Source organism: Acanthopagrus latus, chromosome 10, assembly GCF_904848185.1.
Source record: "Acanthopagrus latus isolate v.2019 chromosome 10, fAcaLat1.1, whole genome shotgun sequence".
Taxonomy (NCBI): domain Eukaryota; kingdom Metazoa; phylum Chordata; class Actinopteri; order Spariformes; family Sparidae; genus Acanthopagrus; species Acanthopagrus latus.
The window spans coordinates 10,466,353-10,479,644 of record NC_051048.1 but is presented as its reverse complement, the minus strand read 5'-3'; the positions used below and the strand labels follow the sequence as shown (position 1 = coordinate 10,479,644).

The following is a 13,292-nucleotide window of genomic DNA, read 5'->3' as shown; positions in this document are numbered from 1 at the left end:
AGTCTAAATATGTAAGTAATAATAAAAAAATTATGATCATTAAAACTGCTATCTGTTCACCTCACTCTCCACTCGTCCAGGGTCTCCCTTGGTTAAAACTGCATAACCCCCCCCAATTTGACTGGTCAAGTTCTAGAAAAGGGCGGTTGCAGCTCAGCGGGTAGAGCAGGTCGACTAGTGATTGGAAGGTCGCTGGTTCAAATCCCAGCTCTGTCGAAGTGTCCTCGAGGGAGATACTGAACCCCACATTGCTCATCAGTGAGGGCCCTGCGATGAGCTGGCGACTTGTCCAGGGAGTACCCTGCCCTCGCCCTGGGCTGGGATTGGCTCCAGCAGCAACACCCCGCGACCCCATGGAAAGGGATAAGCGGTTACGGACAATGACCATGACCATGAAGTTCTAGAACAGTGAGTCGGAGTGTGTGCTGGCGCTGGCACTCTCATTGCCTTCACTCTGCTGCCCCCTCCTGTAATCAACTGACTCCTGCCACTGGTACCACCTCACTGATCTCAACTGCAAGTTCAGTTGTCGGCCGATGCAAGGCGTTACCGGATCGACTTGCCGAAATCACATCGAATTGAAAAGCCAAACTGAAAACCTAAAACTAGTTGCAGAGAGCGTTCGTCAAAGATGCGAACAAACTTCTCAACTGCAGTTTGGTCAACATCATTTTTTTGCTGATGATTTGTTTCTTCCAGGAGAGTAGATGCCCGTCAGGATCCTGGGTCCAGGAAAGTACACTATAAAAAAGTGACTTGAGGGAACCGATGACCTCAGAATGACCAATCAACCAATCAACATAGAGCAATCATTTAATCTTATTCATCTGGTAATTCTGAGGTCACTGGTTTCCTGACTTTTTCCAAGTAAAGCCAACTTTTCAGATGGCAGATTTGTTTCCAGTCTCACTGCAGGACACCCTCCCATGCACTAGGTGGCAGTATGCAACAATAAAGTAACGACGGGTTTGGACTGAACAGTGGAGCTGAACTTCCACTACCAGTGACACTCCATGTGAACTTTCCTCGTGATGGAGACAGACGGCAAAGGTCCATGTCGAACAGTCCCCGTGACACAGTCTGAACTGGACTTCCCCGGCGTGCCGTACTCCGTGTCTGTCCTCAAAGTCGGATACTGCATCTCTCAGCCCGACGGGACGTTCAGGGCGGACGGGACCATCACGCTCATAACGGGACCCAAGATTATTTTGGTGGACACCGGTGGACCGTGGGACCGGGACTTCCTCAAGGCGGCGCTGAAGGACAGGGGCTTGGAGCCGGGGGACGTAAACTGGGTGGTGTGCACTCACGGACACTCGGACCACGTCGGAAATCTGAGCCTTTTCCCGGCAGCGGTGATAGTTGTGGGGTATGACATCAGCGAGGGGGACACGTATCGTCCCAACAAGATGGCAGAGGGACAAGCGTACACTATTGACGAGCATGTAAGTGTCCGTCATTCAACACCATGTCGTATCCACACAACAAACAGCAGGAAGTTTAGATGTAGCATCGTCTCACTGTGAGCCTGAACGCACCTCTCGGCTAGCCGATGATAGTGATAAAACATTTAGTTTACACTGGGCTTTTATGACACTCAAAGACACAATAGGGTTTGTTTGATTCACCCATTAGCCTCAGCCACAAACACTTAAATGGGAAAGGCTGATTGGCTCAGTATTGATGACTGATTGGTGACATTATTGATTTGAACAAGCCAGGAGAGTCACTGATTGTGAGCTAGGGCTAATAATAAAGCTAGGGCTAATAATAAAAACAACAAAGTATTTATTGAGCCACCAAAACTCAACTTTAGATATAACCTTTAGAAAAACAACCAGAAATAAATTAGTAACAAGTAAAAAAAAAAAAGTAAAATAATTATAATGTATTAAATAATATGTAAAAATAATAATAAAAATAACAGCAATAAAAAAAACAATAACTAAAACACCCAGTCAGTATGCAACCCAGTAATTTGCATACATGCCACTCAGCAGCATATTAGTCGTTTTTCTTCGATTACAGTGTTTTCATGATTGTGAGAAGCCAAAATTGAAATCGCGATAAAAATTCGTTTAATCGTCCAGCCCTACTTGGAGCCATTGCAAAGCAGTCACACGTCCAAAGATGAAATGTGCAAACTGTTTTTTGTAAAAAAAATAAATAAATAAATAAAAAATAAATAAATAAGTGCACTGCACACACAGCTGTGTCACTGCCACGATCAGGAAGAAAGATGGTCAAGAGCAGTGTTGCCAGATCTTGCGAGAGAAACAAGCAGGAGGGCCTATGAAAAGGAGTCCAAAACAAGCGACTTGTCTGGCCGTGTTTATAGAGAAAAAAAAAGAAAAAAAAAAAAAGATCATTACACTTTGCACGCACACATAAACATCACCCTGAATCCAGAAATGTATTGCATTGTATCATTACATCAGTAATTGTTTTTATATGTTATGATCCTTTTTTTGTTTTAGTTCCAGGTCTTTAAAACAATATGACAAACAATACAATAGGAAGAGGATCGAGGAAGAGCGAGCCCAAAGTCGCTTATAATAAGCGGACTTGGCGACTGTCAACCAAGTCCACCTGGTTGTTGATTTCGTTCAGCCCACATGAGCGGCTACATAATGAACAGCCAGCCTCCTCACATGCTGTCATTACAACGGAATCGGTGCTGTTGCTGATGAGGGAGGCAGATGACGTTGCCACTGGAGAGGAAACAAAAAGGGGATGGAAACAGAAATGTACAGCGCAAGCCACGGCTACCAGCTCAGGAGGAAGAGCGGGTCAACTAATCGGAAGGTCGCTGGTTTTGAATCCCCAGCTGGGTCCTTGAGCAAGACACTGAACCCCAAATCCCCCCCCCCCGAAGAGCAGTTGACACCCTGCACATGCATGCACTAGATAGCAATAGGTAGATGGACTCACCACTTACATTGTCAGAAATTATGGATGGTACCAAAGCACCCCAATAAAACAAAAATGGGGTAAAACTGCCCCCTATATGACTTCAACAGGTGCTTGAAAAATAGGTCTTTTAACACAACATAGATGAAGAAAACTTGGTCGCTCTATGTGTTGTTATCCTGGTTTTCCCCTTGGGGCCTGACAGTGTCACTCACTCTGTGTCTGCCTCTCTCCCACAGGTATCTGTTGTTCCAAGTCCAGGCCACATGGGACAAGACGTCAGCGTCCAGGTGACGGGAACCTCAGCAGGCACGGTGCTCGTCGCGGGGGACTTATTTGAGCGCTGCTCAGACGACGACAGCTGGAAGGATCTGAGTATGAACACTGCGGTACAGGAGGTCAGCCGGCAGGAGGCGCTACGCACCGCGGATGTCATCATACCCGGGCACGGCCTCCCGTTTAGAGTCCTCAGGAACTGAAGAGCCAGTGCTGGATTACGTTGCTGAACTCGAGCGCTGAGCGTTTCACTTGTTCCCAAAGCGCGAACTGTGTCGTCTTTCAAACACAAACGCATTTACAAGAGCAGCTCCTCAGTTGCCGGGAAAACAAAAAAAAAAGTAATTTATGAAATCATGTTAATAACTGGTCTTTAAAGTGAAACCTGATAGTGAAGGACTGTGATTTTAGCTGTCTGTTTAAATTTAAAATCACACACAGTGCTTTCTGCTTCCTGAACTGTAAGTAGGGTTGGCCCATTGTTTTTCAAGAGAGTACTTCAGAGGGATGTCCTGTGTATTGTGGGGAGTTTCCTAGTATTCTGAGCCAATGGAAGCATAGCTAAGGGTAAACGCTTAAAAAAAAAAATAAATAAATAAAGGATTTTAAGTGTACTCTTGGACTTACTGGACAATGGTTCCACAGAAGAGGAGCCTGATAGCTAAATGCGCTGCCTTCCAGTACTATTTTTGGAAATTACAGGAACTGCGACTAACCCTGCATCCTTGAGTGCAGCACCGCAGTAGGATAAATGGTTACTATATGTTGTTAAATACCACATTTACACCAACATTTGTCTTTTATATGCAGGGAAGCCCACTAATAATTGGCAGTAAACTCTTTTCACATTGCCATTGGACTAGTGTGCCCATTGTGTGTTTATATGCCTGATCAAAATACATCCAGAAGACATTAAACTTGTTTGCAAAAGTCTTAATGACATCCTGAGTTAGAAGCATCCATTTTTTTTCTGAGCTGATAACGAAAGTTGCTATCGGGCGAGGCGTCCCGCTTCTTCCCGATCTCCGTCGAGAGTCGCCCAGAACACACGAAAGATGAAATGCGGCGGTTACTTTTTAACGTCCATCGCTTCAGTCTCTTCAGCCTTTTCTGTTCGAACTGAGGGCACCGCCGCTTCCGGTGAACATGGAGTGAGCAGCTCAAGCGAGGAGCGCTCGACTCAACCCCAAACAATTTCGTCACCATTAAAAGTCTTTGCAAAGTCCCATATAATCAAGTCTGAGTCAGCTTCGGTCAGAGAAAGAAGAGTTAGTTCAACCTACCAGCCCAGAGCCGGTCCCAGTTATTGGACAATTAGCTTTCCAGACAAAAAAAAAAAAAAAAAGAGAAAGAGAAAAAATGGAATGGGTTTGATGGCAGAAGTTATTTTTACGTCTACAACCGTGCCCATGTCACTGTGTCTGAAATAAAAAAAAAAAAAAAGTCATTCCACCACGCACACACGCCAAGCGAGGCTGCAGTGTCGCCTCATCCGTAATCCGTCTATCAGTATAGTGGCACTCGCGTCGTTCTCGGCCAAAACAAACCCCCGGAAACAACCCACGGACAATCATATTGACATCCTGCTAGCGTTTCACTACAGTTTCAGTGTCTGCCAATTTTGGTTGGAGCCGTGGTCCTTGTGGTCAGGAGCAGAGTGGTCCATGGCCTGTTCTGGACTTATTTTTTTTATTTATTTTTTTTATCTCACAATTACTCCTAGTAATGTGTTTTTATTCATTTATTAATTCATTTTTTTTGTCAATGGAAGCAAATGAACACTGCAGGTCATGTTTTTTGTCTACATTGTCGATTAGGCCTACATTATACTGTATTGTTGTAGGCCCACAGACTGGATGGATGGATGATGGACTTCTCTGTCTGTCTGTCTGTTATGTGTATGACAATAGGTAACAGTATTGAGCTGTATAAAATTGTTTTGTACGGCTATTTATAGCAATCAGAGTATGTCCTGCATCACTATGGAATACATGCACTGGCGAAACCCGTTTATGTAATTTATTCTGTATCGGTAACTCCTGCTTTGGCAAAACACGTTTTTTTTGTTCATGTCAATAAAGCTGTTTGAATTGCAAGATACAGACGAACGGATTGAGTGCCATTCATCCTTTGCTTGTAGCCTGTTTCTACCTACCTACCTATGCTATGGCCTATGAGCGGCTTTTAAGGTCACCATACGAACCACTGGTCACTACCACATGGGGCCAAAAGCTTGGTCTGTACTTGTGGACTCCACATACTCACACTGTTGCCCAGACCAATCAGTGGTGGAGGGATTATTCAGATCACTGACTTAAATGAAGTACTAATACCTCACTGTGGAAATACTAAAGTAATAATATAGATGTTAAAGTCCGAGCTCATTCTAAATAGCTTTGTATAGGCTACTGTTGGGTAGTTTAAAAATACTCACATGGTTTCCTATGGACAGTCCTGCGGCTCATGCTCTGATATGAACAGTGAGTTATTTAATCACACCACTGTGTCCAAGGTCATGAGCTGAACCTCACACAGAAGAAAAGAGTAATAAATATATATAACAACTAATAATTAACCGCCTCGATAGTGCTTATTAACTTATTAACTTCTAGCACAGTAAAATTAACCGTGGGTCTCAAACAGGTTTTCAAAAGATGACAGCATTCAAAACCATCTAACTGGCGGTCCCCTGCACAACCCAGTGTGAAATCCAGAGCATCTTGGACCACCACTTTCTATATTTTGTACACCTGTCGCTAAAAAAGGTCCTTCAACAAGATGAAGCGTGTCCACAATGACAGCCAAAACACATTACGTAACGGTATGACTGATCCGTTAATAAGGTTTTATTGGCGAGGCGGAAAACTTTGATTGTAGGTCAGAAGTCCTCTACGGTGATGTAACGTAAGTGTCTCATGTTTGTGCTTGGTGCTATCGCCGTATGGACGCGCGCGAAGACACTGGGATACTTGACTACAGCGTAGCTCAAGTCACCGGTGTCCGCCGTGATATACGAACAGAACTGTGGACGGATGGATGGACAGGAACCGGACTGTATGGTGCAACAATACGAACAGGCGTGATCAACGGCATCGTAGTGCATTTAACAGTGTGGGTGTAAACAGACATGCTCAAAAGTTTAAATACACTCGTAAAGAACATGTGTATCATGGCAGTTTTTAGATAGATAGATGGACTACACCACACCACCACCCCACAGCTCCCAACACCTCCTTTCTCAGATGATTCAGGACTCAACCATACACTTCACCATCACTTCAAAAATATCTTTTTGAGACTTACCCTTGCTGCTACTTATTTCCCTCTTTCCGTCTGTACTCCTGAGATACCTGTGAATTTCTCCCAAGGGGGGGATCAATAAAGGAACATCTTATCTTATCTTATCTTATTCAAACGTCCAGATGTGTTACATGCATCTGCAAAACAGTATCCTTGTGGCCTTTCGAGTGGTAAGTTTAAACAGAGGAAAAAACGTCCTTTTTGTCACATGCACTTTAAATTCCCAGGAACTCATTCTGTGCCGTCAAATATGTACCATGAAACGGCTAACGACATGAGAACTGCTAACGTGCAGTAACATCTGTTGTTGCATGCGCCGTGAATCCAAAGGAGTAGTGGCGTTAAGTTCCCTTGCTGTACGGCAGCGAGAGCAAACCGGTTTTGGATTGCACCGGACATTTAATTCTCTCTGCGTATCTGAGCTGAATAAAAGCGCAGTTAGAGTTGAGTTGAGCACTGGCTGTAATATTGCAATCAGGTTTGAATTCAAGCTTTTCCTTTTCCATTTCCATATTTGCAATTTGTTGATTTAGAGAGGAGGAGGCAAAGATTGACACCGTGTCCCATCTCCGAACTCCGAAAGGACCTTCTGTAGAGACAAGTGTATGAAATATAGAAACGAGTGTTGCAGCTGTTCCTTCCCCCGACTTGAAATCTAAGTCCGGGTGTTTTCACTGTTACTTTCGTACAGGATTGGAGGTCCAGTATTCTCTGTTATTCAGAATGGGTGGTGCAGAGTACTTCCAAGTAGATCTCACTTTTTGAAAATCTGTGATCCATGATTAGTTTTACACCAAGGGGCGCTAGACCTTCAATGAGCGAATAAGTAAAAATGAGGTTGTTACGTGATCAGGCCTAAGCTTTAGAGTCTGTTAATTATTATTTAATAAACTCTTTTCTATTGTGTAATGACCGTGTGACTAAATAATGAGCGAGTGGAGTTTGTGCCGTTGCCATGCTTCATTACATGCTCAAAGTATGGTTCTTCTTCCATCATACAGTGGCAACTGGCTGTATTCGAAGGGACGATTGCAACTCTAGTCTCTGGTCAAAGATTGTGAACTTTCTCCAGCCAGCTAGTGTCTCCCGGTTGGTCTCGAACCTCATTCTGAATTAGCTGGATTACTGGTTTTGGGAGCTACCGGACGAAAATGGTCATAGCGTCAACTGGGCGAGGCAAACGACCTTAAATGGACAACGGCGAAACCATGATGGCGCACGATAACGGGGTTGAGGTGTTCAGGAATCGTTTTGACTCTGCACTCAGTCTGGAGTCCATTTCCACAGCCACACTCAACTTGTATAGCTCCATGATTAGGTAATCAGATCATCATAACACACACGCACATGTGCAAACACACACACACATTCACACACAGACAGTTTTTTTTTATTAGCGTTCTTTGGTTATGCCGTGATAAAAGATACTTCACGTTAAGGTTAAAGGGAAATCATTAATCGAGTGTTAGAGGAATATTGAGTCACGGAGGCTGGTACTGGGTGGGGCGGACCTGGATGACGATAGCAGCACAGAGCTGATAACAGCAGCAGTAAAAGTATCTGGATATCTTAAGTATTCTACATGTATGAACAGAGGACAATAAAGTGCCATATTCACTATAGTACAGTGTGGAGACAACGTCCATCGCTCCTTATATTATCGTCAACTCACATTTGAAGTCTCAACACACCTTAAATCAACTTTAAGTATCCCTGACATAAGCTTCAATATTGTTTATAATTTTGTGCTACTAAGGGAAAAGTCTGCAATACTGTTAGAAAAACTGTTACTATGCATTATGATGAACTTCTTTGTATTAAATAAGAGGATGTGCTGTAAGCTCAAAAAAAAAAAGAAAGAAAGAAAAGAAAACAGAACTGCACTGGCTTTTATGGCGTCCATGGGATGGGAACACCCGCACCCACACACAGATGACGTTAAGTTTCGGGTCATAAATGGGGTGATAATCAGGCATCCTTATCTGTTGTAGCTCTGCCTTTCTACCCTCCACCCTCCAATACCCCCAACGTACCTCCTCGTATTTAAACCGTTCTTCTTTTCCCGTTCGCTGAGATCTACTGCGCTCAGCTGCACCTGACGTGTGATAGCTGACAATCATTGCAGGTTTTTTTTTGTTTTTTTAAAATTTTTCTTCCCAAACCATAGGGATTGTCTGAATATATATATATATATTTTTAACTGTTTTTGAACTGCACTTTTTTTCTTCTTCACTCCGAAGACACCATGTGTACCGGAGCGTGCTCGAAGTTTATCGCCATCCCCCTCTATGTCCTGGCGCTTTTGTCGATCATCTGCAACTTCTTCCTCTTCTTTCCCGACCTTGACACACAGTATGCCGCGCAAGACAGGAACGGTCTGCCGTGGCTCACCGAAGAAGTCAAGTACATGGGAGGCGTCGTAGGGGGAGGAATCATGGTGAGTACATTTCACCAGGTCCAGTTTAGTGTGACCGACGTGAGGGCTTCGAGAAACGTTAAACCTCACCTCACTCCGCGTTAATCCATTTGTGTCACGCTGCCTCTTTGACCTCATTGACTTTGCATTCATTTCCGCACTGCTTAATGTGTCTTAAAAATGTTTGCTCTCTTTAAATCCTCGCCTGTAGCTCAGGACGTGATGCATAATGGAGCATGCGTGAACTAATTCGATGGCAGGCAACGAGCTGTGTTGCGTTCACTTGAAAACGTTTGGCTGGAAGATCGAAAAATCGCCTCTGAGTTGTGTTATTCCTCGATTTGTAATAGTAATTTACCCTTTTTTTTCTCCTCTGTTTGTGTCATCAGGTCCTCATTCCCGCAATACACATTCATCTAACCAGTGCTAAAAAGTGCTGTGCCAACCGCTGTGGGGTAAGTACGCACAGTATATGGACGCCATCTAAGAACAACTTAATGCTGTAAATAGACAACTTTGAAAAAAAAAAAAAGAAAGAAACATTGATATTGACAGTATCTACTGACTGAAATACTACGTGGATGAAAGAGTTCTGTCAGGCAAACTATTCCCCGAGAAGTTTAGGTGTGTTTAGAAAACTAATCAGTATTCGATATTACAAAGTTGCATCAGTCTTAATTCAGTCAGCGCTAGAGAGGTCCCGACTCTGGCTGTGTCCAAAAAAAGGCTTTTCTTGCGATCAGAGGAATAAGTTCAGACGTTAAGCTGTGGTTACACGATTCAAGCATCCCCGCTATTTGATTTTCCCACCACAGCGAAATGAGCGTCAACCGCTTTCTCTGCGTGTCTTTGGAAATGGTTAGCATGAACGATAATTACAGGGTCAAGATCAAAGTTTTTATTAGGGGAAAACGCACGGATTGAAGAACAGCGCTGCAAAAAAAAAAAAAAAGTCACATAATAAGTAAAAACACTTGAAAAATTTTTTTTGAGGTTTGACCTCTTAGTGGCATTTCCGAACCAGCTGTTAAGATGGGCCTCTTAGTACGTAGCTGAGCTAGACACCACGTGAAAAATGTCAGATTATCTCCAAAAAGTTTGTTGGTTACAATGTCGAGGTCTGAGTGTGTGTGTGTGTGTGTGTGTGTGTGTTTTCCCTGCAGATGTTCCTGTCCATTGGTTTTGCAGCAGGTGGTGTGGTGGGGGCCATATACAGTCTGAGCGTTTCTGCTCTGGGCCTTGCCAACGGGCCATCGTGCCTCTATAGAGATCCAATTAGCGGGTTGCAAACGTGGGGGACTCCTTTTGCTAACAGGTACAGGCCGTCTTTATGGACAGACATCATATCATCTCATCTTTCAACGTGACAGTGTTGTGTGAGCAGCGTTTACAAAGCAACGCTCGAGAATAAGAGAGGTTCTGTTATTTGAAAAATGACCTTGCTTCTCATTTTCGACATTTTCAGCAATGGGAGCTACCTGAGTGACAAGAAAATGTGGGATTTGTGCTTAGAGCCGAAAAATGTGGTGGAATTCAACGTGGGGCTGTTCTCCACTCTGCTGGTGGCAGCATGCGTGGAGCTCGTCCTCTGTCTCATCCAGATGGTCAATGGACTGTTCGGATGTATCTGCGGCACCTGCGCCGGCAAAGAGGTGAGGCCAGTGTAGACCCAGGGGATAGCCGACTGTGTAAACTAATGGCAAAAATGACGTGGGTGGCATGCATGCACCAAACACTGCACATATTGCATACTAAAATGGCAATTCCAGAGAGTGCAGCTGTGTAGTAGCTTACAAAGCAGTGCGCGCAGGCGGGCGGCTGTAAATCTACGAGCCGCAAACGGCGCGAATTCCCATTACGCATAGCTTTGCGTTTGGAAATGCGCACCCCCGAGTTACGCTGCTGTGGTCCTGCCTTGTGGCACCTTTCAAGTTACAGCTGTGTGTGTCTGTAAACGTAGTATGTGTGTCCACGCCGGCGACCAGAATGAGGGCTCTCTATCATTAACCATTAGAGAGCAAGCAGCGACAGGCACCGAGGGCGCGCGTCTGTCCGTTTGACCTAAGGTCGCGAAGGCCACCTCAGCAGATCGCTGCTGCTGTCAGGCTGATGAACATGAAAGAGGACACATCTGCTTATTATCCAAAAAGTAAAAGCCCCATTAAGGGGTTAACCGAGAGGCCCCCTGGTGGCAGAAATGACAGTCTGTGCTTTTCAGTAAGGGCGGTCGGCCCGCACTCGACAACGCGTTAAAACTAGTTAGTTTGGTGCTAAAGCTTGTGTCGACGTGCGGCTCCACCGCGCGGGCATGAGGTTCATCTTAACTACGCACAAATCTAAATGAAGCGTTTGGTCACCGCGCTGTCTCGCATGTCCAGCTGTGCAACAGCAGCGAGGCTAAAGGTCGAAAGCGGCCAACGTTTAGTACAAACCGATCGCAAAATAGCGCGTACACTAGGGACAACTTACATTGGAACACAACCTTCATCTACAGCTAGTTCAAAGTGCCAACAGTGACATCAAGTGGTGAAACCATCAACTGCAACATAAGGTAATAGAATAGCTCTGTACTTAACTGTACTGTAAATAAGTCATTGTTATTTCAACATATATGTCAGGCGCGTTCTTTAATTTGAGAGAAGACAAACGACGACGCACTTTTTTTTACCATTTATTCTAGGATTGTATCACTGAGCGAAGCTTGATCAAGGACCTTCTCTGTTGAACCAGCACAGTCGGCACATTGCTGTTACTTTGCAACAGAAAACGATCAGGAATTACTGTATTGTAACACTTCATACAGATTTTCACAGTGACAAGTGCATATTTTCTCCACTGGTCAAAAAAAAAACAAAAAAAAAAAGGTTAGTGACCGTGGTTTAAACTTGGCTCTCCCTTGTAGGTGGTCTGAGCTGGTCCCAGCCCCTCGGCACTCGCCTGGTCCCATCCAGAGAGACATCGCCCCCGTTGGGAAAACCTCCCTCTACTGTCTTACTTCCTCATCACTCGCTTGTCTTAAGCTCCTCTCACAATTCATGTTCTTTCGGCAGCTCCGACTTTTGTACTCGTGCTTCCAAATGCTACTTCCTGTTCTCTGGAGGGCATCATTGTGCGTGCAAGCAAATAATAACACAACATGTATACCGTCTAACAATCATCATGTATCCCCAGCCTCTCCCTACAGCAGCCATTCTCTGTGCAGACCCTGTGTTGTCTATAACCTTGGCCTCAATAAAGAATGAAGCTGTGTTCTCTGGCTTTTCTCTCCAATGTATTAACTCTTCATAACGTGGAGCTGATGCTTATTTCGGTCACCTCTATCAACAGGAGTGCAGATCTTAAATGATGCAGGTTGTCAGTGCAACTCTTCTCATGATATAGTTTGTTAGTGCATCATTTGAACTCTTTTAATGATGTAGTTTGTTAGTGCAAATCAGTTAACAAACAAGTGTGCTGGATTTTATTCATCTCAAGTGCATAGTCATTTATTCATAATGGTTGAGAGCTTGAATCAGATGGGAAAATAACAAATCCTAACGGTTATCGAACCCTTTCAACAGCATTAAAACATTGGTGTGAGTGACTTTATCTGATTTGCCATAATGCTATGTTGTGTTGACATAAGTTAGGCCACATCTGACTAGGTAAACAGAAATAATTTGAATCATGAATCACTCCTCCTCAACCTCCAGACTGTCCTGAATCCTGAACTTTTGAGGACTCTACACCTGGGTGTTAAATTCAAGACATGATTCATGACTCGGTTGAAACCGTGTTGGTCGGTGCCCATAAGCTCCAACCCCAAGTTGAGAGATTAAACCATGAAACTACCCAGTGACCCAGTGCTGGCGTCTTGCTCAGTGTGTGCGCTTGAAATAATAATAAAAAAAAAAACCCTCCTCTTTCTTCTCTCTGTCCTCTCTCATCAGTAAACTGAACCACAAGCCGCCGTGACATCTCGGAGAAGACACGACAAGGATCGTCAACGCCGTCAACCCTTTTAGCAACGTCATCATCATTGCCTATATTGTTCTCATTATTATATTCTGCTGCACCAGGGAATAGAGGTCAAGAGTCCTAATGAATACAGATTGCCCATTAATCAGGTGTCCTCTGGTTACCCACTTTGTGCCCCCAAATCATTATCATTATTATTATTAGTATAAATTCCTCATGAGGAGCTGACTGGAATCATCGATTAATATTGCTTTCTCGAGTATTTCATTATTCCCTGGTGAACACTGATCACATGTTGTGCATGGCAGGACTGTTTCAAACATGTATGTATAAAAGTATTGTGTAATAAAGCTCTGAACACGAGGCAAAGGTGTCAAAGGTGTCGTTTCTGAAGACGGAACAAATCACACCGGAGAGACGCAAAGGTGACCCC

The 13,292-nt window shown here is 44.1% G+C and overlaps 2 protein-coding genes across 5 annotated transcripts; both read left to right on the top strand.

The window, feature by feature from the left end:
• The first annotated feature begins 959 nt into the window (after nucleotides 1-959).
• Nucleotides 960-5,294, top strand: mblac1 (metallo-beta-lactamase domain containing 1). Of its 2 annotated transcripts, XM_037111342.1 has the most exons (3): nucleotides 960-1,445; nucleotides 3,150-3,433; nucleotides 3,485-5,294. In XM_037111342.1, the coding sequence occupies exons 1-2, from the start codon at nucleotides 1,032-1,034 to the stop codon at nucleotides 3,387-3,389; spliced, it is 654 nt and encodes a 217-aa protein (XP_036967237.1). In that variant the 5' UTR covers nucleotides 960-1,031; the 3' UTR covers nucleotides 3,390-3,433; nucleotides 3,485-5,294. The 2 variants fall into 2 exon arrangements, with proteins under 2 accessions (XP_036967237.1, XP_036967236.1); XM_037111341.1 differs by having other exon boundaries at nucleotides 961-1,445; nucleotides 3,150-5,294.
• Nucleotides 5,295-8,474: 3,180 nt separating this feature from the next.
• zgc:172079 (uncharacterized protein LOC563398 homolog) lies at nucleotides 8,475-13,224 on the top strand. Of its 3 annotated transcripts, XM_037112315.1 has the most exons (6): nucleotides 8,475-8,611; nucleotides 8,727-8,923; nucleotides 9,292-9,357; nucleotides 10,066-10,217; nucleotides 10,368-10,554; nucleotides 11,805-12,807. In XM_037112315.1, the coding sequence occupies exons 2-6, from the start codon at nucleotides 8,732-8,734 to the stop codon at nucleotides 11,811-11,813; spliced, it is 606 nt and encodes a 201-aa protein (XP_036968210.1). In that variant the 5' UTR covers nucleotides 8,475-8,611; nucleotides 8,727-8,731; the 3' UTR covers nucleotides 11,814-12,807. The 3 variants fall into 3 exon arrangements, with proteins under 3 accessions (XP_036968210.1, XP_036968211.1, XP_036968209.1); XM_037112316.1 differs by lacking the exon at nucleotides 11,805-12,807 and adding an exon at nucleotides 12,832-13,224 and having other exon boundaries at nucleotides 8,542-8,923; XM_037112314.1 differs by having other exon boundaries at nucleotides 8,542-8,923.
• Nucleotides 13,225-13,292: the final 68 nt, after the last annotated feature.

Coding starts and splice junctions, on each gene's coding strand:
- mblac1 (XM_037111342.1), top strand. CDS start 1,032: ATGGAGACAGACGGCAAAGGTCCATGTCGAACAGTCCCCGTGACACAG. Junction 1,446..3,149: donor CGTACACTATTGACGAGCAT/GTAAGTGTCCGT, acceptor TCTCTCCCACAG/GTATCTGTTGTTCCAAGTCC.
- zgc:172079 (XM_037112315.1), top strand. CDS start 8,732: ATGTGTACCGGAGCGTGCTCGAAGTTTATCGCCATCCCCCTCTATGTC. Junction 8,924..9,291: donor TCGTAGGGGGAGGAATCATG/GTGAGTACATTT, acceptor TTGTGTCATCAG/GTCCTCATTCCCGCAATACA. Junction 9,358..10,065: donor GCTGTGCCAACCGCTGTGGG/GTAAGTACGCAC, acceptor TTTTCCCTGCAG/ATGTTCCTGTCCATTGGTTT.